The sequence below is a fragment of the Strix aluco genome, chromosome 3 (genome assembly GCF_031877795.1).
Source record: "Strix aluco isolate bStrAlu1 chromosome 3, bStrAlu1.hap1, whole genome shotgun sequence".
In the NCBI taxonomy this organism is placed as follows: Eukaryota; Metazoa; Chordata; class Aves; order Strigiformes; family Strigidae; genus Strix; species Strix aluco.
In genome coordinates this window covers 457,415-482,880 of record NC_133933.1, presented here as the reverse complement: position 1 = coordinate 482,880, position 25,466 = coordinate 457,415, and the positions used below count along the sequence as shown (strand labels likewise).

Below are 25,466 nucleotides of genomic sequence, written 5' to 3'. Positions count from 1 at the left end.
GAATGAAGACAAAATTTTTGCAAGTAGGATTCCCCAAATTCTTTCGCTATGAGAACAGAACTAAAACTAACATTTAAAAAAAATTCTAAAATACTCCCTTGAGTTGACTGAACAATGAGTCAAATCTTAGTGCCGTTAATTTTGTATTTACAAAGACAATCCATACCAGATTATACATCTGGGCTGTAACAAAATTTTGTGAAGAACAGTCTTCAGCAGATGTCATGTTTCTGTTACTCTCCATTTAAAGTTTTTAAAATGTTTTTCCTGATTTCTGCTCTAATGAGTTACTGCTATAACATCAAATTTATAAAAGGAGTGAAATTTATTTAGAAAACAAGAAATTTTGTTAATATATCTTAAAAATACTGATACACAGTACTGTTAAAAGCAGAGTCCTGAAAGGAGAATCATCTGTAACTGAAGACAGAGGTTTCTGGGAGATGCTGATACGAATGGAGAGATTAATATTATAGATGACCAGGATCATAAAAAACCTAACAGAATAATTTTGTTAGAAGTTTCTCTTAAAATGGTAAAACTCCAAAATGTCAATAACAGTAGAAATTTTGTTGGGAAAATTCTTATTTATTCATAGCCATTTTTTTCCTTCAAAAAGTGTTTGGGAAAAAAACCAACCCTGTTCCTAGTCTGCCTTATTACTGAACACTGGTAACACAACTAGTCCATAGTGGGACATACTGCAGCTGAGGAGAGCAGCTAATTCTTTGGATTATTCCGTAGATCCAGATCCTTCATGGCCAAGAAAAAGGAGAACAAGGATTCATGTTGCTGAGTGCATGATTCAAAAAAATGACACCAAAACACATTGCTATTGTCCAGTTTGCCGGATCACAGGCTGCACATTTGTTACTGTCAGAAGATCTGTCACAGACAAGGAACAGATGGAGATGCAACTGCATTCAGGGCCTTACACAAGGGTGTGGCCACTCTTTCAGGAATAATGCTGGGGTTTCCATTATCGCTCTCCACCAGCTGAATCATGAATAATGTTACATATCAGGCAAATTAGCAAAGACAAGACTACTGTGAGACAAAGACGATTAACTTCTTTAGAAAAACACTAGTCTTTGAAAAGGATTTTAAATCAATATGATAGGTCACTTAAGTTAAAGCAGTACATTACAGGAGTTTTCACAGATCTTGTACTGAGTACAGGCTAAAATAGCTTGTGTATTTTGTAATCATGCTATTTTGTTTGGCTATTTCACTCTACAACCAATGTTATGTTTCACCCGGTTTTGTGTGTCTTCCGTAACGGTATTCCACACAGAAAATGCCTACTGCATATGATGCACTCATGCAAAAAGAGGCTTGTCATCTAATATGAAAAGTAGAATTCACAAACATCTTGCACTTGCTTAAAAATGTCTTTCAATCATTGATTATTTTGCATAGTATCCATTCTTGTGTATGGCAAGAAATGAACCATATGATCACGAAGATCTCTCTCAAAACTATGTTATCTCTGTTACACACATTTCTTTTCACAAGGTATCTGTATAATATCAGAATTAAAAAAACCCACCAAACTTGAAAATCTTAAATTTTATCAACATTGTTACTAAGAGCTAACACTTTGAATTAAATAAAGCATTGCTCCTCACTTCCAAACTACCACCTTTTAAAACACCAAGTGGTGTTTTAAGCATACGCTCAATTTTACTCTTTGTTTCTGATAAAATACCCAATGATTTTTAATTTTTATAGGAATAAGAGATTTCATAAATGATCTTGAGTTACTCCCCCCCACTAACGTGAGAAACTTGTAAGATTTTCTTGTAACCCCCACTAACCTGAGAAACAAGGTAAGATTTTCTCACCTCACTCGAAGAACAATGAAGGAGCCATCCTTCATTCCCAGCGCTAACTGCGAGCCATCAGGACTGAAAGACACGCTCCGCACTGCTTCTTCCATATTACAACGGGCTATCAAGGCATGGTCAGCCAGACTCCATAAGCTGCATCAAAGGACATGGAAAGCAGTAGCAGATTTTTCTTGACTGCAAAACATTTCGATATCATCAAGAGGAAAAATAAAAAGTCTAATTCAATTGGTAGAGGCTCATTTGCTTATCGATCTAGAAGAAGAGGAAGAGGGTGTACAACGACTGTCTGAATCAGACAGTCACAGAATGGACATGGAATTTTCTGACAGTGGCACTAAATGTCATGGTAAATAATATCAAATGAAGCTTTCAGACACCTTCATGTCAGATTCCAGGTTCAAATTTCTGTCAAAATAAAGGAGCCTTTACTATTCCCAGTTCTGGCAGGCATGGCACCTCAGACCTGAATACACATCTGTGATAGCAGAAGCGAAAACAGGGTGAAACTAAACTACATAATCATTTGGTGTTACCTCCAGACTTTACTTATCTGATATAATAGAATTCTCCTAGATGAGTAATTAAAAAATTAGTTTCTGTAGACAGACAGGGTCAGTGCAGATCAGACTGAAATTTTCACTGAAAGTGAAAGCAGTACTCAGAGAGCATAAACATTCCAACCATGGGGAAAATTTTCTTGCCATAACCCTGAATGAAGCAGACAAAGCTGCAAGCCAATTTGCTCATTTACTTAATTTTAAATCAAAAGAATCAATCAATAAATTATGCCATAAGATGGAGAAAAGCAAATAATGTACCTATATTTTTAAGAAGGAATGGAGGGAGCTTTCCAGATCACTACACAAGCAGATCTCAGTAGTATGCAGGATTTAGAAACATTTTTAAAGAAAAGAATAATTAAAAGTATGGAAGAAAATGCATAAGAGACCTCTTGGGCTAGAAAAATTAAGTCAGCAATACCCAACTATATTTTGAGGACAGTGTTGTAAATTACAATGCATCTGTAAAAGATTTATAAAATATTCAGTAAAATATTTGAATAGTAGCATATGTGATTTTTGGCTAAACTCAAGAAAACAGCAATTTGTACAAGAACTGTAATGTGATACCGGATGAGGTTTTATAGCAAGCTTTACAGAAAGAAACAATTAGGCTGGATGGAAGATACTACTGAGATTTCTATGTACAAGCTTTGGAATAGTAACATTTAATACTTTCACTGGAGACACGGGCACAAAAGATGAGAATGCTAATGAGATTTGCTACGGACAGCAAGCCAGGAGGCACTGTGAACCCAGAGATGGATTTATCATATTGGAAGAAACAGGTTTCTTGATGATGAAACAAATAGACATGGAATGAAATTTAACCAAAGCCTGTACTTTCGGAGCCTTATGTCTAGCACTGTGCTGTAAGCTAGAAACAAGTGAAACCAGCAAAAAGAAGTAAGATCTCACACTATTTTTCAGTTTTAGAATGACTATGGATCCATGAGTGAGCTGCAGACAGGAAAAAGGAAACTTGCTCCTAAAATACATCCTGGGTGCTACTCCAGGAGGTACACAAAAACAATAGCACACAACACATAGTGACCTCATCTGTCACGTTCTTGACAAGTTATTTCAAGAAATCAGAATAAAAACAGGAACAGATGCAGTGAAGGATTATTAGGATGTATAAGAGAATGAAGACTGTATCACATTAAAGAAGACCAAAAGAGTTTAACTTTTATACCTTAGTGAAACAAAGGCCAGGAAGGGATAGTATTGCTTCCAAAAATACATCAGTAGGATAAACATCAAAGAAGGAGAAAAACTTATGCTGAAGGACCGTGTTGGCACTAGAACAAACAGCATAAACAGAACATTGAATATAGCCTGGAAAGAAGGAAGTTTCTGACCACCCCAGCAGTAACATTTAGATACAGCCTTGAAGGAGAGTAACAGGAGAAAAAAATAAAGATAAGAGTTTGATAAATTTAGTAAAATGGTTATAGAATTTGACTGCCTTAATTGAGAAAGAAACCTTTTGGGCCTTGTGAGGTTAATGTTATTAGGATTAGTCTAGAATCAATAACCCTGAATGATGCTCGTTTCTTCTCAGGCTGAAAGAATTCAAGGATGAGAAAGAACTTGAAAAGGCTTCTCTGGGAAAATAATGGCAAGTACCATTTCCTGGTGAAAAAAATGCATGTGGGATGCTAAAACTGTTTTGAAAGACAAAACAGAAGTAGACAAGATGCAAGATGCTTAGCAGCCTTGCTAGGGAGAAGCTATGAGCCCAATACAATAAAGAATGAACCAGAAAGGATTTGGAAAGATTTCAAAGGAAACACCAGGATAAAATTTGCCTCCAAAATGTTGGTTTCACATGGATCACTTTGACCAATACATTCAAGTGTAACGGCAATACACGGCAGTGCAAGCAGAGTATTTCAGTTTTCTTTAAAAAAAAAGCATTTTGCCCAATACAGGCATTTGTACACACAACTGACAAAATAAAAGCCTGGCTTTGCTTATGAAAACAGAAAAAGTATCTCCTCTGGCAAAATACTTCTGCATGTTGTTTTTGGAAAAGCCAGATAAATAGCTATTTCCGTATAAAAAGTGTATATATTTTCAAATAAGGCAAAGACATGTTTTCACCATTCTTTGGCAGCTTTGCTATGCATTTGTTTAAATGAATGAGTTTTAAAAACCCAAACAGGCTCATGAAACATTATTTTATTAGTCAATATTCCAGTCTTGTCTGTCATATCCCTGACAGGTGAGTTTATTTATCGGAGCACATACTGATCACGGCCTCCCAAGAGGCTTACTAGCAACCTCTTCATTTGCAGAAAAAGCCACAGCTCATGACAGAAGCTTTACTGCTGCTTTGTTTCATTCCACTGGCAGAACGATGCTTCACACGAAAAAATCCGAGTTATAAATATTCACATGGATTCATATAAAACCAGGTTCTAATCAATCTCCTTATAAATGCAGGACTACAGAAAGAGATCCTTCAAGACGACAGACTGCATAGGGCAGACGTTCTGCCAGAACAGCAGCTCGTGGTGGTGCTGCAGCGAGACGTCCTAACGCTTACGCTACAAGAAGACACATGTGAGCTCCACTGGACAAACATAATCAATAACGTTGTATGCCTCTTAGCATTCAGATGAGAACGATGTTTCTTTCCTATTCCTGTTGTAAAAGACAGGAAGCAGGCAGCTTTGCTAGTTGATGTGCTTTTGAAGTTTAAAACATAGGAAACCCGTATTTGGCTAGAGCCTTCTCTCAGCTCTGCTAGGGAAAATCTACAGCCATTCCCCTTAACTCTACAGTGGTCCTTTTCACCTAGACATCTCACTTGAGAAAATAATCTGGCCTGCTAAATACTTGTATTTGTAAAACAATTTGGTTTTATATTATATAGCCACTCTTTTCAAAATAATGTGATAATCCAATACTAAGAAAAATTCCACAACGAACAGCAATACAGAAACATTCCTGTCAATACAATCTTATTATTGAAAAAAAATGGCAAGAAAATCCTTTTGTGTACTTTTTTATCTTATTGAAAATATTTATATATTTTACTGGAATTCCTCACATAAAGCCGTAGTATATAAAAAATATCACTATCTGAACAATCAATCCCACATTCTCTAGTGCCTAAGCAGCTAAACAGATGTATGATGTAGGGCAGTAAAATACCCGCAATGTTAACAAACGCACGTTTTATAGACTGGCAAAGTCCAAAGGCATCAGTAACATAACAACAACAACAACGACCACAATAATTCTAACAGCACCACTCATTAAGCCTTTCTGTGCACAAAGAGCATGCTTGCCCCGTCTTTCACAAAGGGGCACAAGTTTGTTCAAGCACCCTTTGAGTCAGCAGTCCATTGTGCAGCTCCAAGCCAGAGCTGAATTACCATCCCAACCAGAGGCCAGTCCAAGACAATAAATCCCAAATCTTAGCAAGGCTTATTAGCCTAAGGGCAGCACAGTGCTAATCCCAGCTTTGCAGCTCTTGCTCCAGAACTGGCTTGCATCCTACTAGAATGCAGGCAGTGTGAATTTGTGCCTGTCTATAAAACTGTACAGACAAACTGAAGCAGAAGAGACTATTCATGCGTTTTATAAACTGAAAGAAATAATACTATTTCTTGAAACAGGGAGATAACAGGACTGTAGTGAACAACTGGCAGTCTTCTTAGTTTCCCACTTCAGATTTTAATTATGGTTAGAAAGAGATGAGGGATGGCAGAAATAAGAAAGCAGTACAAGTAAAAAGATAGAAAGGAAAGGGAAAAAGAAATTCCACCTGACCAGCAAGCTTCAAGACAGAGGTGAATCATAATGTGGAATCTGAAGGAGCATAAATTAGAAGCCATACATATGGTAGGAGACTGATTGGCCCGTTGAAATATGGCCAAATGGTAGAACCCACATATATGTTTCTGAAATAAGTTGACTAGTAGTCCATAAAAACTTTACAGTAAAGTCTTACTAAGCATATTAAAAATGTTTAGTTTCTTTTCAGAGACTTATCAATTTGCCAAATGTTAACAGGGACAGGAAAAGGAACATCCTTGACTTTGAGACAATTCCCACAAATAGGTGTATGAAATTTCAATTCTCTTCTACAAAGTTTTGAGGCACAAGTGCTACAACTAAACATCTGGAAGATCTTTTTCACTGGGGTACACCAGTGCATTTTCATTAATCTCATTTCCTGGGATTTTAAATGAATTTGGTTTAGATCAGATTTTCTAAACGCGCAAGGCTGAGGCAGACACCTGATGTGTAAGACATAGGTCAAAAGTATTTAGGTTTCAGGTTTGTTGGATAGTATTAACAGAAGAGAAGTATGAGGTGACCATTCTCCACTTAGATACCTATACCTGCTGTTTAGAACTGTAAATAATTAGTACTTAAAGCAGAGTATATCAATTCATCATGTTTTGAACACAAATTCTGATTACTTTTACATGATGTGTGGAGCCCAAATATGGGGTCTGAAGAGAAAAAGCAAAGCTGCTAAGAAAAACATGGAAAAAAATCCCGTTGTCTTAATGGAGTCTAAACATAAGGCCAGAAAATAATTAAATTACAAGTTAATGTGTACATGAATGAGTAGATAAAAAATAAATAATATCTAGCCTTACCGTACAGATCGGTCGTCACTGCCTGTGACTGCTAAAGGCTTCTTTGGATGGACTGCCAGGGCCCAGAGCTCCCCTTCACAATGACCCTGCATGATCAGCATGGGTTTATCTCTCTCTCTTACTAGCACCTCAAATATTTCACTGTCCTGGGTCCCTGCTAAGAGTCTGTCCGCTTTCCAACAGACACTTCGGATGGACAAACCTGACAGGGGACAGAATAATCTTAGATTAATGGCACTGACCAGACAAAGTGATAGTACAGTGAAGATCATTAAGACTTCAAGAGTTACTTTATAACAAGTGTTATGTTTTGACATGGAAGTCTTATAATACATCACAGCAGATGAAAATCTCAAAACAGTTATGTTAAATTATCTCCACTTGACAGAAAAAGAGAAGGCTCAATCCTGGGAAAATGCTGAGCGTCTAACATTTCTGCAGCCAGTTTCTCAAGGGATCAAGCTCTTATGCTTTGTATACACCTTGGGAATTTACTTTAGAAAACAATTCAATTTCCCATGATTTAAAGATCTACGTTTTAGATTAGGCAAGGTTCCTGTGACTGAAATTGGGTTTATTCCTTTTTTCAGTACCTTACTTTTTTGCACATTTAAATAAAATGTTGAACAAAATTTTAATGGTAAATTTAAATGGTTTGTGCCCATGTTATCACACTTCTCCATTTCAGTCCCAACCGATTATTTTATTAAAAAAAAAAAAAAAATCCCAAACCAAGAGAATCTTGCTTTGTGTAGCTTTTAAAGAAATTGATCTTATTCTACAAATCTGATCCTAACTTTGAAGACTGAATTTTACTAACCACAAGCTTAAAAATACCCTCTGAGCAGGCTGAGCAATTTGATAGCGTCCTCTGGTTGACTGCCTGCAGCGTTTGTATTTTCTGTTCCAGTATATGAAAATTAAAGTTTGGATAATGGGTCTAGGTTCTGAGAGATGTGAATGAATAAAAAATACATTTGTCATGTAGTCAAGGTCAATTGTGTCATCATTTTAACATCTTTTGGAACCAAATACACAATACAATTAACTACTGGCCACATAAATAAAATATATTGTAGGCATTTTGTGTCATCTCTTGAGAGGGGCAAATTAATCTTCGTTTATTGTCTTATCCATTTCCAGTACCTTTAAATCTTGATAATGTTATTTTATGACTTAGCTAAATTATACTGAAGTTATGACTGACGTCTTGCTGAAACACACCAAAGGCCACAGAAGGAATTAAGTTCAGAGGGTAAGTGGAAAATGGGTACTATTAAGTTTTAGAATACAAGAGACATCTTTTGATGTTTTCTGTGATGTACTGCACATAAAGATTATCTATTATCAGACCTTTTTACTAATAGACATGTATGTTTAAATATAAAAGCCAAGCCTATGATCAGATCGTTACTGGTGAAGCACCTCATTTACCAAGTGTTTAGCACTCTTCACTACAGGATAACTGATGAATGCATATATATATATGGGGTGGGGGGCGGGAAATATCCTCCTGGCACCCTAGAAAAATGTTTTAAGTTTGAAAGTTGATGCCTTTGCAAAACCGCTTTGGAAAAAAGTAATTGGCAAGAAGGAACAGGAGGTCGTAGGTAAGCCCTTAAGGCTACCACCATTGCTTGAAGTTACATACGTGCTTAAACTAATCAGTGCCACTGACATAACTGAAGCAGAATTTCCACGGTCTGTCAGCAGCAAGCACTAACAGAAGCGATCATCATGGGAGGACATATGGAGACAGAAACAGCAGAAAAGGACAGAGACATAACAGGAACATCGCAGGCAAGATTGAAAGAACACAGAGAGAGAAGAAACCCTGAAACAGGAAAAAGATAAACACTTTTTTAAATGATGGTGACAGGGTATAAGTGCACACTTGGGTTTTATGACCTGCAGTCACCCCCAAGGTCCTGATTTTTTACAGCTGTAGTCAACCAGCAGTCCCACCACACTTCTCACAGATACGGCACCATGTCTTCTTACTTAGTCTCAGTGATTATACTCATGGGCACACCATCTTTGACTAAGCTTTGATAAAATTCTGCAGACTTGCTTAAGTCAGTTTCTTGCCATTAAAGCAGGCAATGTTTTTATTTTAACAAACATACATAAATCTGAAGGATTTAAATGCTTTTAAGACAAGATTTGGACAGTGTTTCAGGTTTAGATTTTAGAAATCAATTAATCAATTTTTAAAAATTTGTTATCATTTACATAAAGATCTAAATGGCAACTCGATTCACTTTCTGCTAATGGAATTTTTTACTACTTTTGCCAACTAAGACGACAGTGAAGCCCTCTATTGACTGTCTTTCAGCCCATATAGCTGCAGTTACAGTGTCTGGTTCTACTTCTCTGCTCTCATCTATACATTCCGTACCCTGTAGCATTTAGGAGATGGTAGAAATAATGGCATCAAGGTAGAATCACTCCATAGCATGTCTAATGAGAATTCACTTTCAAAAAGCCTTTCCTTGATTGAACTTCCATCAGGATCAAAATCTCTTCTTAGGCAGCCTGCAGAAGGGTAGCTAGGGGCTTTCTGCAGACTATGTGCTTGAGGAAAACACCTTTATGAATACATTACAGCTCTGTAATCTAAATTATAATTCTCAAGTAATAATTTTCCACAGAAGATAACTACAGTCAATTAAAAGTAGCTAAAGTCTGTTTTGCATTGAGTGTGGGCACATCCCAGGCAGCAGTAAGAATAAAAAAAATGGCTTCTAATGTGGTCTCGCAAACGTGTTGGACAAAGCTCCCTCCCTGAAGCACTTCACAAAGAACAAAGGAGGCTGAACATGCATGTTCTGTGTGTGACCACTGTGCTCTGTGTCACCCTTCATGTATGTTATTCTGAGCTTTATCAGGAACAGACTGCCTGCAAGACTGGTATTAGCCAGAAGGATCTAACCCACAGGTGCAGGCTTATTTCTCCACCATTTTTAGAAAGTATTTCTAAATTGATCAAAACTGCTGTAAATGGTCATAAGGTATTGCTATTGTTTTCTAGAAATGAATGCTAAACATTATGACATTATGATTCTGGCCGCAAAAAACTACACAAAGCCAGAAGTACAGAGCAAAGGGACTACCAGTTGGGGGTCTGAAAACTTTTTTGAGGCCTAAATTCCATGAGTTGACACTACAGTAAGGCAGACTGATGGAACAGTGTTCATCTGAGGCTGCTGGCAGTTTACTTGCTGGATGAGCCTAGATATTGCAAACCTATGCGTTTCACCAGTGTTAGAATCATCAGCTCACCTGGTCTAAGTAAGAAGAAAAAACAAACCGAACGAGCTTGTTATTAGATCACAGGCCAAAATATCCATAATTGAGAAGAAAAATTTTATCCTTCTTAGTAGCCTCTTGACTATTCCAATGGTAATTTTAATATGAAAATTAGGTCTAAAAACATATGCTAAGAAGCAGGGGAAATTAACATTAACCATTACAAAGCTGGCTGCCAAACGTCTATACAGCCTGCTTCAAACCAGCAAACAGACTGCTGCCCTCTGAATCCCAACGGACGTGTGGAGCTTCCAGAAGACTAAGATCTGGATAAAGAGTGCGTTATGACCTATGGAGATTGTAAGTGCTCTGAGAGTCTAATCATACAGTGATGACTAAGCTTATAGAAAGCACGATTAGATTCAACAAATATGATGGCCAAGAATTTAACAACATTCTCTCTGTTAAATGTGCCAAGTGCTACCATTCCAAACCTAATGGAGTGTTCAGATGCTCAGCATCTTTGAATATCAGGTTCCAGAAATCTTCATTATTTAAATTAAATGCAAATAATTAATTAAGTTAAAGACTGTCTAACTTAATTCTGCTATCTTCTTGCATTTAATCAGTTTTTACTTATCTTCTTGTCTTTGCATGGTAGGGAGCCGCAACTATAAGCATCCCTCTTTATACTATGAAACATAGAAAACTCCTCAGGCTACATCATTGTCAGAGAAAAAAAGGGAATACAGATCTCAGATGTCAATACAGTCATTAAGTAAAAAAAAAAAAAAAATCAGCAGTACACAAAGGCATTTATGCTTCAAATTAAACTGTGTCATAAACCATTATCTAGATGTGTGAAAAACCATTAAAGTAATAGCTCATTACCTTTGTATCCTTGTTCAGTCTCCCTGAGATCAATTTTAGTAATTGGTTTGAAATCAGTGTCCCATAACCGAATGCAACCATCTCTCCCTCCAGTGGCAAAACCTTCCTCACAAGCATACATACTAAAAATTCCAGCCTGTTAACCAATAGTATAACAAGTTTTAAAGTTCTTTACAATCAATTTAAAGACACAAAGCAAATATTTTTGAACAGACTCTTATTAAAGGCTACAAACTGCTAGGCAGTCAAATGTTGTCCATCCAGAAAGCAAACCAGCAAACACAGGGGGATACTTTTATTTCAAGTGCTCCCACTTCAGTGATTGGCGTAGAAATTTTTGTACAAATAGCAGTGATATAGCCTATTTGCTGAACTTCAAATTTGGTTTAGCTAATATTATTACAAGGACTATTAAATAAGTAATGGAACACTTAAAATAAATAGTTACCCAGAATAAACAAAAACAAGCAAACAAGCAATACAAATATTCTTACAGGTGCGGAGATGACTGAGACATTCTTTCATGAATTCAGTTCAGACATCATTTGGAATCTGACAGGAACTGAAAGAGTGTCAATTCATTCTCTTCGTTGAAAGACAAGTTTCTGTTACAGTTTGAATTTCTTCTTCATTTTTGAAAATGCCTCATTACTGATGACTGTGCTGTCCTACATTGGAATATCTCATGGAATGCCTGCTGATTCAGTATTTTATTAGGAAAACCTCTCAGTCAAGAGACAAGTTGAACTGCATCGAAATTAATACAATGAAGAAAAGACCTCTGTTTTCAAAGTGGCCTTGTTCAATGTCTTAATAAATGAGTATTTCTAATAATTAATTACATAGAGATTAGAAATCAGGCAAAAGAATGCATATTAGCCATGGCAAACCCCATAATTTATAAGGATGAAATGGAACACATTATATAGAAAGAGATTGTATCTAGTCATTCTAATGAATCTAAAAAAAATTTCTGCAAATATACTACAAAGGTTTATTGTTTGCCAAAGATATTCCCATGTTATCGGAGTTGCACATAACCACAACCCGGCCACGACACAGTAGTTCTGCAGGTAAGATGTCCCACTGACCAGGCTGAATGCTTTCATAAATTAAGGATTGCCTCTACAAATAACGATTCCTCTCCTGCACACTTAGATCTAATTTGAAGAGCTACTATGAATCTTGATGCACTGCCAACATGACTAATTGTGGGAGGTCAGAAAAAACTGTTCGGTTTGCAGTGTTCTTTCTAGAAAGGTTCTAGAAGAAAACTATAGATTTCATATCACTCTTCTAAGGAAAATACTCTTGTTTCCTTTTATCCAACAAACCCATGCTAGAATGCCATTAGCCACAATCACATTCAAAACAGGAGTAGTTCTCAAAAGCATTTGAAACAAGACATGAAGACCCTACTGTGCCTTTACTGCAGCAACAACAGAGATGTAAATTTATTATATTAGAGTGGTCAGACATCTAACATGATCCCATACATTCTCCTTTCTCTCTGTAATTATAACTGCTCCAAATTAGGGGTTGTTGTTAGGAAGCCAGTTGGAGTAAACTGCCTTTGGAATATGGTGGGAATGCAATTCACAGATTAAACATGTTTACTCCACATTGAAGCTTTCATGAAAAATTAATCTTCAGGGTTGGAAATTTTACTGCTAAAATTCTGTTTAAAATAAGATCATTTGGTTACCAACTATTTTTAAGTGAAATGAACATAACTGAAGCTACTCAATCTGTGAAACTTTAGATTTACAAACTTCACTTTAGTCTGCTTGGTTAAACCAACGCTATGAAGATCAGCAGTTCTGTCAATACCAGTTCAACATGTTGACAACATGTAAACAAAGTATAAGATTAAAGTTCTTAATTGATGAATAGTCTTAGACATTCTTCTGACCTGAAACAGAAGAAAATCTTTGGAGATAAGCCTTCAAGAAGCTTTCCAATTCAATGAACAGTTCATTTCAGAAACCGACATTAAAAACACAACTTACACTATGTGCTCCTTGAATTGTGCGGACTAAGTTTAGCCCTTTCCAAACATAGATGTCACCATTTAAAGCACCAGAGTACGTGATATCTTCTTTTGCACATGCTAAACAAAGGATAGTTTGGAGATCTCCTGTTTTACCAAATATTCCTCTCTTTGCTGTCAGTGCATTTCCACACAATGTCCAAAACTGTGAAATGCAAATATAAATGTTATTATTAAAAATGGTGTTATTAAGTATAAATGTTCCACATTAGTGTGCAGATCTCAGAGGTACATCCTTACAGAAGAGTGTCTGGACAGACACCGAAGTGACTCCTGTGAAGCCAGAAGGCCCATTACTGCAGGAACCACCTGCTTACCAAGGAAGCCCTCACGCACATGCAGGAAGTCTAAGAACAAAACAAAATGATCAAACTGTCTGAGAAAGAGAGGCGCAGTTCCAATTCACTATTGCTACACTACCCCTTTGCATTATCTCACATCTTTCATCACATTTGGGCTGGGTGATGTCTGTCAATACAAATGCACACTTTTTAAAGCCAAGAACGCCCCATTTCTCTTGTCTGCAAAACCTAAAATGCAGCTACGGTTTTGAAGTAATAAAATACTTTATCTTAAAGAACTTATGTGCCTGGAGTAGACATTTCTGCCCTTTTCCAGTGCACTGAAAGAGATACATCCTTCAGATATAGCTATATTTACTGAGAAACCATCTGTTGGATGGAGACTGCAAACACTTGTATGTGAAACAGCTCTTTCTGACTACGAGACTAAGAGGTTGTCTACGTGTGGCATGGTGACCTTCTTGACTTCTGCACAGACACAGCAACGGTCTGCAAAAAAGAATGTAAGACTGACTGGGGAAGAGGAAAAAAAAGAGTCGAGAGGACACAAAGTTTGTCTTAGAAAGGTGTCTTTAGTGGTAGGCTAGAAATCTCGTTTCTTTTTTCTTTTTGAATCAAAGTGCTTTATTTTTTTTTACATAAATATCATTTTATAAAGCAGAGAGCGTAGTTTGTGCACTCAGCTCCCCCCTCAAGGATCAGACCTTCCAGAGAAGGCAGAGTAAAGAGATTTTCAATGAGATGTGTAGGAGAAGTGCTGAAATATCCAGGCCTGCCAGCACTAGGATGTAGCAAGTCTCAAATGGACTTGCTAGCTCAGGCCTTTACTAGTGGAGGCATCTATGCTCTGTGATCCCCTGCACACTGGAGAGATACTTTCAGAGACTGGACAGGAATATTGAAGTGTCTGACACGATGCATGTCTACCTCATTCCACTTCATATACCTACACCTTTTTGTGGCTATAAGCTGTATTTTAAGGTCTTTCTCTTTGTACTTGCTCCTATAAAACTGAATTCCAGAAAATCCTTGGATCAAGGATTTTTATTTCAGATCCTTCTCTATTTCTAATTCACTTACATTTTCCCTTTGCCTCTTAAAATAAGCCAATTTATGAGAAGGCAGGGGGAATACCTCCCCCAGGGCTTTCATCCTGGGAGTAAAGCATGTACTCTTCTCACTTCTGGTTGGCTGTAGAAGGGCAAGAGAGCAGGTAGCACTGTTAGGAAATGGATGGAGGGAGGATCCTGAGCTCAGTGTGAGATCCCTTAGCCCCTAGGCTTTACCATAGCTCCTAATATCTGCTCAGCCAAATGAGCCAATAGAACCAAAATGCTAAAGGAATAAATGGCACTATTCCCAAGTATTAGTCCCAATATTCACAGTGATACAAGCACTCTAGAGCTGTTCTTTTCCTTCATTGCAAGTTAAAGTAGTTATCACATTCCCGCAGCCTTATAATGAAGGACTGTTGTTTGAGCATCACTGGAGGGGAATAGCTAATGATTTTCCCTCCACACCTCTTTTTTTTTTTTGGCATGCCTCTATCTAGATGTATTTACTTTGCCTGATATTATGCATGTTCAGGGTAATTATGGCCATTTTAAACATAATACAGGTGCCAAATTAAAACAGGTTTTGGAAAACAGCTTGCAGAATACAACAGATGGTATCAGTGCTGCCAAAACCACCCACAGTTTGAAGGCAGTGGTGGTTTTAAGGGCACAAGCTTCTCAGTAACCAGAACTAGACATATTAACTGGTTTCCTAAACTTCTAGTTAAAGCTCTTCCCACCCCAGTCATGTGAAATAATTGCCATCTGTTAGGAATGCTTTTGATGATACAGAAGAAAAATAGAAACCTGCAGGAAATATTGGCAAACAGAAGGATTTCTTTCTAAGCTTTTCACAGGCACAAGAATGTGTTATCCTAAACTTAAAGTATATATCTAGGTTCGTATTTACATCACCTCCAGAAAAGGTGAATTAAAGGGAGAAAATAGTGGGACCCTGGAGTTTTCATCTGTTCATCTCTGCAGGTCTTGCATACCTTCTCTGTGGTACTCCTACAAATGCTGGGAGCATGACAGGACAAACTGCAGTTCATCCAGTTCACACTTATAACTTAGTTCCTCCTGTACCCGTTCAGAGACCCTTTGCGATGCTTGATCAGAGAAATCACTAAAGGCTGAGGCAATTTAGAGACAATTTAGGTGGAACGGAGAGGGCAGAGAGCCCCAAAATTACAAGTATATAATGATGAAAATGACACCAAATGATCTTCCCACCTTGCTTGTTAAGCAGATCTGCACCTCAGTCCCTGTCGAATGTCTAAATTGGCTTCAAATAAAAAGTTGTGCTAAAATGTTCACCAAGAGAAAAATATAAGCTGTCTTATATTTAAAGCCCTCATCATATAACAGGACGTATTTCTTTCGTGACATTTAATTACTTTTTAACAAGTAAACAATAAAATCTATTTACCTTTATGTGTTTTACTCCACAGCTGACGATTCTATTTGGTTGATATTGATCCCAGGAAATATCGAATATCTGTTAAGAAATACAGTAAGCCGATATTTTAAATTATACAGTAATTGCATCTAGGCTCAGGTTGCTTTTACCAATTTTTAGGCATCATTTCTGTTGCAACATACTACTAAAAGTGAAAGAACGCTGTTTAGGTAAATCTGGAAATCTCTGTAAACAAAGATTAAGGCAAATATGCAGGTTTCCTCACGCAGTTCTGTCAACACACCTCATTCCTGCCTTCACGCTACCAATCTATTCCAGCTTGTTATTGATGCTATTGAATAAACAATATCTCAAATAAAATGGGACTTATGGTCTAAGCTAATGTTCCTCAAGCTTAGGAATGAAAGATTGGTGCATTTATTATTTTCATTATTTTAGGTAAAAGGTACAGTGTCTATTCAATCTGATTACCAAAAGACCCCAGTGACAAAATGGGTAAATATCATTCATCTGACCTAATCTACAGAGTTAAAACTGAATTCTTCATTTTGATTAATGTTACATTTATAACAGTATGCATCAAAAAAATGAAGTATCAGATCCTATATACTTTACCAGAACAAATTTGCAGTGTATTCTATGACTATGGGATTATGCCAACTGACAAATGCCATATAAAGTTTAGAAACAGCAAGTTCGTATTTTGGCCCAGATTTTCAACAGTATACCATTTTTAGACTTTTTATCTTTGGCATTCAGCTTTTCAATGTCCAAGCTGAAAACCAATGAGGTTAACACAATCATCAGTTACTTTAGGAAATGTGTGTCTGTAGAGAAAGACAATGGGATTTTTTGCTGCTTTTAGCTCTTCAGTTGTTAAGTATAAATCACAAGAGAATTTCAATCAACTTACAGGAACATATTACACATAATTAATTTTATACATAAGGAAGCACTGCCTCTCTACAAAATATATGTCGTCTTTATAAACATCAGGATTTGCAGTAGTTCCAAACAGTATTTTATTTAAATGTTGTTTGAACACACAAGATATTTCACTTTTGGAAATGCTTAATGACTCCTGCACACTAAGTCATCAGAATTTGTGGCCTAGTTAGATATGCATTCTTTCCCACTGCCTCTTCAGTGCAAAATCTCCTTTTTCTGGTTGTGAAAGTCTACTGGGACCAAGATCTTAGCACTTCTTGCCTGTCCTGGAGTCTTCTGCTAATTCAGAACCTGATCTTGTACCTACTGAGGTCAGTAGCAAAACTTCCGCTGATGTAACTGGGAAGTGAATCAGTTCTGAAAGAGAAATTCGAATAAGGACTAAGATTCTGTTGTGTTGTGAACATTGTAATTAAAAATGAACTACCAGATCTATTCAGGTGACACGTAAGATGCAGATAGACTGTATGTACACGGAAACTGTAAAGAAGGGTTTAGTCTGCTGCTTTGCACATATAAGTGCTCCATCATGTGTAGTAAAACATTATAGTACCTCAATACTGTAACATTCTAACATGTTATAATATCATAATATGGCTAAGAGAATGTGTTCTATATTTATTTTAACATATACATCCTTGTGCTCATATATGTTGGGGAGGCATTTTGCTAAACCTGTTCAAACATTTCCTAAACCTGAATAATATTCTAAACTCAAGCCTGTTCAGTTCTCATATTTATTGAAGTTATGATCTTTTACTTGCAGTTAATAGATATAGAAGGAATACTTATCCTAATTGTGTTTCTACAGGTAACTGTCTTAAGCAAAACTAAAATGGAGATAATTAAACTTTCCCTCAGGATAAACTGTCTCCTTGCCGTACTCAGAAAGAACATGATCTTTGTCCACTGAGCTAGCATTTCGCATCTCATATAAAGAGCTATAAATCATCCTAATCAAGGTGCAGTTACAAAGTATATCCTCCCTGGGCTCACTAGACAGCTCAAGAATCCATCATGTGCCTCATTCAGTAACACAGTGCTTTGTGCTCTGTCTGGCAGAACGAGAAGAAATAAACACTTTGTTCAGTATTTTAAAAGCCAGGTAGAACGATCAAAACTATCTTCGCATTAGCCTAATATAAACAAAAATTATGTTTAAAACACTTTTGCAACTGCCAGACAAAATTCGGTAAATCCTTCATACAATTACCCTGTCTGAATGGCCTGTAGCTGTTGCCAGTAGTTTTCCTCTCTTCCAGTCCCAAATACACACTGTATTTTTGGCATCCAGTCCCACTGAAGCTAAACGCTAAGGAAAAACAATAGTAATCCAGTCAATAGAAAATCAACTCAAAAATCACTTTACTGTAATTCAGATTATCACATGTACAAATTGATATTCCCGTATGTGACTTGTATTTGGACTACAGTGCAAAGGCACCATCAGGATATTCACACTTACTCACTCGCTGGAGAAACCACTGACACGTCTAATCTTTTCTAAACAGGCAGGCCGTAAATTTGAGGTTACCAATGTCTCAAGTACAATTCTTATCATGAAATATTTGAGGTGCTTGTTTCAGGTGCACACCATCCTAGCATTTTGATTTATTAATCTGATAATGAAAGTGAATAGGAAAGAAAAACTCTCACTATTTCCAAATACAATTTTGGTCATTCTGCTCATTTTGTTGAGCTTTAGAATCAGAATTGGATATATTTTTAATAATTGCCTTTTACATAGTTTAACATATCAAATTACCACTTAAAACATCTAAAATTATTAATCACCAATAACTAAAATTGTTAATTAAAATGATTAACCACCAATTAAAATAACTAATAATTTTAATTTTTTCAATCTCAATAATTCAAGAAAGAAAAAAACAAAATAAAATGGGAGGGAACATCTGGAGGGGAAAAGGTAGATGGCATACATCTGCAACATATCCAGAAGATCAGCAGTTGCTGTGGAGGTTGTAGGTTCACCTCCCTTCCAACCACTGCGCTAAGTACACCCAACTGTAAGTGATTGCTGTCAGAGTTTCTTATGAGGTGAGAGACCTTTGACTGCAGACCAGAGATGGCAGGAGTGGGTGTCCTGATCTGGACCAGTGCGAAGACTATGCTGGTGCCAAATGTACTGCAACTGGATGGGGATATATAATGGATGGGGTGGGGATATATAATGGATGTGTAATGCTATGTCCAACATAGATTGGTAAAAGGAACGTGCCTGAGTAACTCGCATCATGGGAAGATGAGAGACTGTTTTCATCAGAAACCATCTTATAGCTCAGTAACGTGACTTCTTAAGAACAGCCTTATCTGTTGCGTCCATACTGCCCACCCCTTGTTCTTCTCATTGTCCCAATAACTTCTTATCAGAAGGAATTAACAGTCCAACTGAAGCCCCTAAGCATTTTGCTCTGTTAGAGGAAAGTCTGCACTTCAAGAACATGCAATAAATAAAACCTTTCTTTTTGCCTCAGAGACAAAGGTCAGTAGATGAACCATCTGGTCCAAATGGAGATATGTTTCAGCAAGGACATAGACCAGATCTCTTCCTTAAAGATTTGCTTCAAGAAGATTATTTGCAAACTGAATCTCTTCAGTGGAATTTCCTTCAACTCAACGACCACTAATTTCTGGCTCAAATTTTCAATAAGCAAATTGTTTAAAGTCTGGAGATCACTATGATAATAGAAAAGGACTGAGCCAGCAAAGAAAACAAATGCTGTATTGAAAAAAATACTAATTGCAGTAAGACTATCAACTACTGCACAACTGAGAGAAAAAAAATCATTATTCACAAAGAAACAGAAGGCTCCAGTTTTCATTCTGGTGCAAAATAATTTGAAGTACTCCGTGCCTTTTCATGCCACTTATAAAAACGGTGTACATCCTCCTCGAGAGAGCCACGGGCATAAGCCTCTGGTTGGAATGCAGTAGGCACACATGCACCCTTCACTGTCTTCTTAATAGTTACAGTCCCTTTGTTTTAGAGCAGTGAAATACCTCTTTTTAAACTGGTTTCACAGGAGTTGACAACATGCATTATTGCACTGCGCATCACTTCTCTGTCTTGGGTTTTATTTCACTCTCTTTTTGTTATCTTACTTTTCATTACTATTACTATTGTATTTTATTTCAATTATTAAACTGTTCTTATCTCAACGCACAAGTTTTACTTTTTTTCTTCCTTTCCGATTCTCCTCCCCATCCCACAAGGGGCGGGGGGAGAAGCGAGCAAGTGCCTGCGTGGTGCTTAGTTGTCAGTTGGGGTTAAACCACGACAACTCTCCATATGAGAGGCTTTGAAATGGGCTTCTATTGCTAGATGTGATAGAAAAAATTTGGAGTTCTATCTCAGATGTGTATTGAATATCTGCACTTAACCTAGGACAACATGCTTGATTATTAGGCATATGGTAATGAAGGAAAAAGAAAATCAAATGTAAGAAAGAATCTCCTCCCAGTTACCAAGATAAAAATATTTTGAGAAAGGACTTTTATTGTAGAAAAAATAAGTTTCATTTGCCCTTGAGCAATCTACAAACCCAGGGGTTTGGATGTACTGATCAAAACACACAAGATATTTTTCAGGGAAGCTTCACCAATTCCAACTTTTTCTCACCTCTTTTATACTCTTCTCTTCACCATGGAAACCATGGCAGTACTTACAGTATCTTAGATTTATGATGTGAACCTCATCAGACCTGAACTATAACTATCCCTCAGGAAATTACTGCTAGTGGGGTAGACGGACAGTGAAAGTACTAGGGGAAATTAAGAAATATTTAATATTTTCTTTTAACATAGGTCTACTGAGGAAGGTCTCTTGCTAGCAGAAAAGTGATAAATGCTGAATTTCCTTTTTGGTTGAAACACTTACACTTTTAGTCCTCCTTCTGGAAGAGAATTTGACAGAATTCTGTTTGGAGAATTCAAAGAACTACCAGAAGAAAATATCTGCCAAGTCATTTATGCACATAATTAAACAATTATTTTTAAATCTGCACAAATTTAGAAGATCTGGCTAAAGAAGCCTACTGCTGTCTATATGCCAAATTTAGAAATGTATGTATGTATGTATTATGGCAGTGCCCTCCTCACTCCATTTAAAAAAAAAAAAAAAATCTTTAGAAAGCACACAAAAAGGGTTTATTTAAAATAGAACAGAAATTGAACTGTATAGTACTGGTGAAATGCTTCAATACAAAAGACATCAGCTTTGTAGGTAATTCTGTGAAGGGCAGATGTTAGTACTTCTAAGGAGAAACTGCAGTTAATTCCTGATTCAACAAAACACATTTTTAATTATAGGCAAACTGAGAACTCTTCATTAAACATTTGAACAAAGTGCAGCTTCCCTCCCACCAAATGTCATTTCCTGGTCGCACAGAAAAAGCCCAAACTAAAATATGTATTTTTAAATTGCAACAGTTCTGCAAGATATTCAGCTCCCATCAGCACTTTTAAACTACAGTATTAATTACAGGTAATGTACAAAATAGGAAATTTAATCAAAATATATTTGTCTCCAAATTTAGAACTGTTCTGAAGGTACATAACATAAAGGAAGCATAGAAGCTGTCCCCTGATTTAGGCTGCATATTGATCTTCTCCATATGTTACAAAAGATAACAAATGCTGTTCACTCTCCATTACCCAGTTTGTGGCAAGTTATGCCAGGGAAGCATGGCAGAGACAACCAAGCTGTCTCCACACAGTGTCAGCTCAAGTCCAGCAGGGAATAATATTTCAGAACTAACTCACTGGAAGGCCTGAAGCAGACACCCCAGAGTTTGTGGTACAAGAAGAGCTAATTAACTCGGCTAAAATACAGATGTGCCGTGTCACTATTTCGAGACCCATGCTAAATTCACACACCAGAGCTGTGCAGCAGTCAACACAGCAGCGACCCTCGAACCAGCAGCCAAGCTGACTTTATGGGGATCCAGCTCAGGTAGAGAAGCAGAATTATCTGGGCTTTTCCTCAGCCTACTTTTATTAGAAAGTCGACAGCTGACAGAGCAGAGAAAAGAATACCTGTTTCATTGCATCGATACCTCAAGTGATTGTTGGATTTATTTCTGGTTTGGGGCTAAAATACAAATCTTTCTTGGATATTAATAGACCTTCAATATAAAAGAATGTAAAGTAGGCATTAGAAGGAAAGGTGCAAGCAATGTATGCAAAGTCTGTTCTGTCCTATCACAAAGATGCCAGTTCCCTTGGGTGTGCTGACTGAATAAACTGCAACTGCTAGCAGCTCTGAATTCCAAGCACTCAAGCCTTTCCACCAGGCCCTTTAATTTTGGCTCAGCACAGCAGCTTCTTCTGCAAAACCAGAAAGAGCAGCAAAAAGCCAAGATACATTTTCCATATTTATGTTTTCCAGCACGGGTCTTTCTCCAGATATAAAAGCGTTCTGTGTAAATTTTTATTTCCAGAATAAACTGCAACTTCTCCAGCACTTCCAGAACAGAACGTTACTGTTCTGCAAGGTCAACACAGCAGCCAGTTCAGTTTTTAATTACAGCAAGGCACCCAGCTGGGTTTTCAGAAGAGACTCCACATTTAACTCATATTTATTGGGCTCTTTGGTGTGTCTATTCCCATTAGGTGCATAAATCAGTTTGAAAAAAAAAAAGTACTTATCCACCAGTATTATGAAGTTAAAATTTAATAACAGATATTTCTGAATTAACATTATCTTAAAAAATATTACAGCGTTAGAAATTTTGTTCTGTTGATTTGAGGGTTTTCTCATTCTTCCAGAATTCCCAGGAACACCTTTTTCTTTAATTAGAATTGGCACAGGAGATTTCAGAGGAAATTGCTTTACTTCAAAAAAACTGGAAGAAGATCGTTGAAAACTAGGCTTAAAATAGAAAGTTAGTTCCAATTTTTAACGGGGAAATATAATCCATAGTGCTGTTTAGTAATTCAAGTTACCTGATGCTTCTTAAACATGTTAAAGGCAATCGCTCATGTTGTGTCCCTCATGTCAGACTAATCTTTAAACTGAAGATACACAAGATAATGCAGAATTAAAAGTACTTTCGCTTCACCCGACTGTTTTATGCGTTGTATGGCCAGTTCTGATCTCAAAAAGAGTAATAAAAGCACTGTGTAGTCAGTGCAAGAGTAGCTGTGCGTATGATAGGAAAGCACTTCTCAACAGACAGCTAACCATCTAGTACACGATCCTAAGAAAACCATCTAAAGGCAGTTCTGCCCTATGGGGATGCAATTCTGAGGTACACAAGCAAATACAAACCCAATAACCATCTGTGCAGGAATCCAGCTATCAGCTAATCTATGCACTCCTAAAAGCACTTTAGTAAAGCATGACCCCAGTGTTACACCAGAAAAGTCATCTGGATATCAATAATGACAAAATTGCATGGATATGTATGAACTCATGAACGTGAAATATTTCTCAGGTTTGTGCAAATTGTAGGTTTTCGTCCTGCTTCATTTACAACTGTATGCTTTTATTAGTTTGCTTTGGGGGGTGGGGGGGGGAATAAATCATTGTGCTTAGCTGTGAATAGCCCACCATTTACTTACATTTTAAATTTTGTCTCAAGATCTCATATAATCTGATCACATTGTACAAAGCCACAGACTCTGTGTCCTAACCTCGTTACTCAATTAAATTGACTGTGCACCCCAGACAACGAGACTCTCCTAGCAGTACGATTACTGGAGCTCCTCTGCCAAAAAAGCTGCAGGATTGTGGGGACTTTGCCAGGAACTGATCTCTTTGAACAGCAGGTGACAAGTATGTGGTGAAGCTATTATGTTTGAGCCACAGAGGGACATTTCTTCCATGGATATTTGTCCAACACCCAATGCCTCTACTCAATTTGCGTGATAGGTTGTCATTTTTATCTCAAAAACATCTTTGAAAGAGCTGTATTTGCAGTCCTGGCATTAAAAATTTAATTGTAATAGGAGTTTCAGTACTACAGCCACACAGCTACCTAAACAAAAAATGCTTTAATGGGCAGGATCAGAAACCAAACTAAATTCAAAACACAAAGAGAGAAGATATACAAACCTGGCCATCTGAATCAAAAGCTAAGCAGGCAACTCCATGTGTATGTGCATCCTTAAGAACAGACACAGTCTGTACCCGGTAGGAGTCCCAGATGCAAATGAAAGGGTCCTTCCCAACCTGCCCTGTAGCTACTAAAGTTTTATCCGGGTGAACTGCAAGGCTGAAATAGAACACAGTCGAAGTTATAATACACTTTCTGAATCAGTAAAATAGTATAAAACGTAAAAATTAAAAAATAACTTTTTTTTTATTTCTCAAAAACTTCAGCTCCTTTTGATTTATTGGAACAATCATATCTACTGTCTTCAAAACTCAGTCTATCCCATTATTTACTTAAAATGTTTTACTGAGACCAACATAGCTAGTGCAGAATACAATTTATCATGTAATAATGTTTTAACTACAAAATTTAAGGAAAACATAACCAGAGAAATTTATAATACTTTTGATTGATAAGCTGAATGAACACATAGACTTTTACTCTTTCATAGCTTTATAAAGTCAGTGGATGATTTTCTACAATTTATTCCTCTTTTACACATAATGTCAAATATTCTGAAATATGGACCAGTGAGTGAATAATGGATATTTTTCACTATAAAAAATACATGCAAGAAATCCTCTCATCTTTACATGTTTAAAGATAGCAACCTCAGAAGAGACAGAGAAATAAATTCTGTCTCATATCTGAAGAACAATGACGTATGTATTTTAAGATCTACTTTTAGTTACTGCTGCCTAAGGAGAGGTAGAATTTACTGTGTATTTATTAGTGTACCTCATTTTCTCTAACAGCCCATTAGAAACAGTACTTTGCAGAAAAACAGTCACATCAAGCTGTATTTCTACTACTTAAATCCAAGAAAGGTGCCAATGTTTCAAAACGCTTCCTGGTTTTCGGTGATTAACTCCACCACCCTTCAGAGGACTTGCTTTGACCAACTCTTTCTTAAACTTTTATTAAACATATTAAACACTCAAATTTTTTATTCTCTGTAGTATTTGTAGAGAGATACGTTACTGCAAGCTGCACTCTAATGCAGGCTCTGTTAGCAGAATCAAACTGTATTTCTGTTCACAATGCTTAAGATATGGAAATCTGCACCAGGCAGCCCGCAGTATCCTTATCTCTCACCCCTGCCTAAGTGTGAACACTAATATTTACTTCCATTTTGTTGTGTTGGGAGCATTTTTTCTTAGATGTCAAAGATTTTCTGGAACCAAGCAGTAGCATCATTTAAAAAAAAAAAATATTTTCCTCATCACAGATAACAGATTTTCATTGTAGCACAAAAGACAAAAGGCCATCACTGAGCAAACTTCACCCCATGGTAACAAGAGGAATGCAGGCTATCAGGAGTGACACACTATCAGAAGCTGCTCTTTGCAATTATTCTTAGCTCTTGCCAAGCTACCCTTCAGCCTTTGAGGTCTTCTCTTTGAC

General features: G+C 37.0%; 1 protein-coding gene across 5 annotated transcripts in view; it reads right to left on the bottom strand.

Moving 5' to 3' along the window:
• EML6 (EMAP like 6) overlaps window positions 1-25,466 on the bottom strand; it is a 118,812-nt gene that overhangs the window by 55,887 nt on the left and 37,459 nt on the right. For all 5 annotated transcript variants that reach the window (XM_074817073.1, XM_074817071.1, XM_074817072.1 and 2 more), the window contains exons 2-8: window positions 24,023-24,182; window positions 18,161-18,259; window positions 16,009-16,077; window positions 13,182-13,367; window positions 11,173-11,308; window positions 7,033-7,234; window positions 1,845-1,982 (exon numbers count right to left, since the gene is read on the bottom strand). In XM_074817073.1, the coding sequence (XP_074673174.1) occupies window positions 1,845-1,982; window positions 7,033-7,234; window positions 11,173-11,308; window positions 13,182-13,367; window positions 16,009-16,077; window positions 18,161-18,259; window positions 24,023-24,182 (990 nt within the window). The remainder of the gene's footprint in view (window positions 1-1,844; window positions 1,983-7,032; window positions 7,235-11,172; window positions 11,309-13,181; window positions 13,368-16,008; window positions 16,078-18,160; window positions 18,260-24,022; window positions 24,183-25,466) is intronic.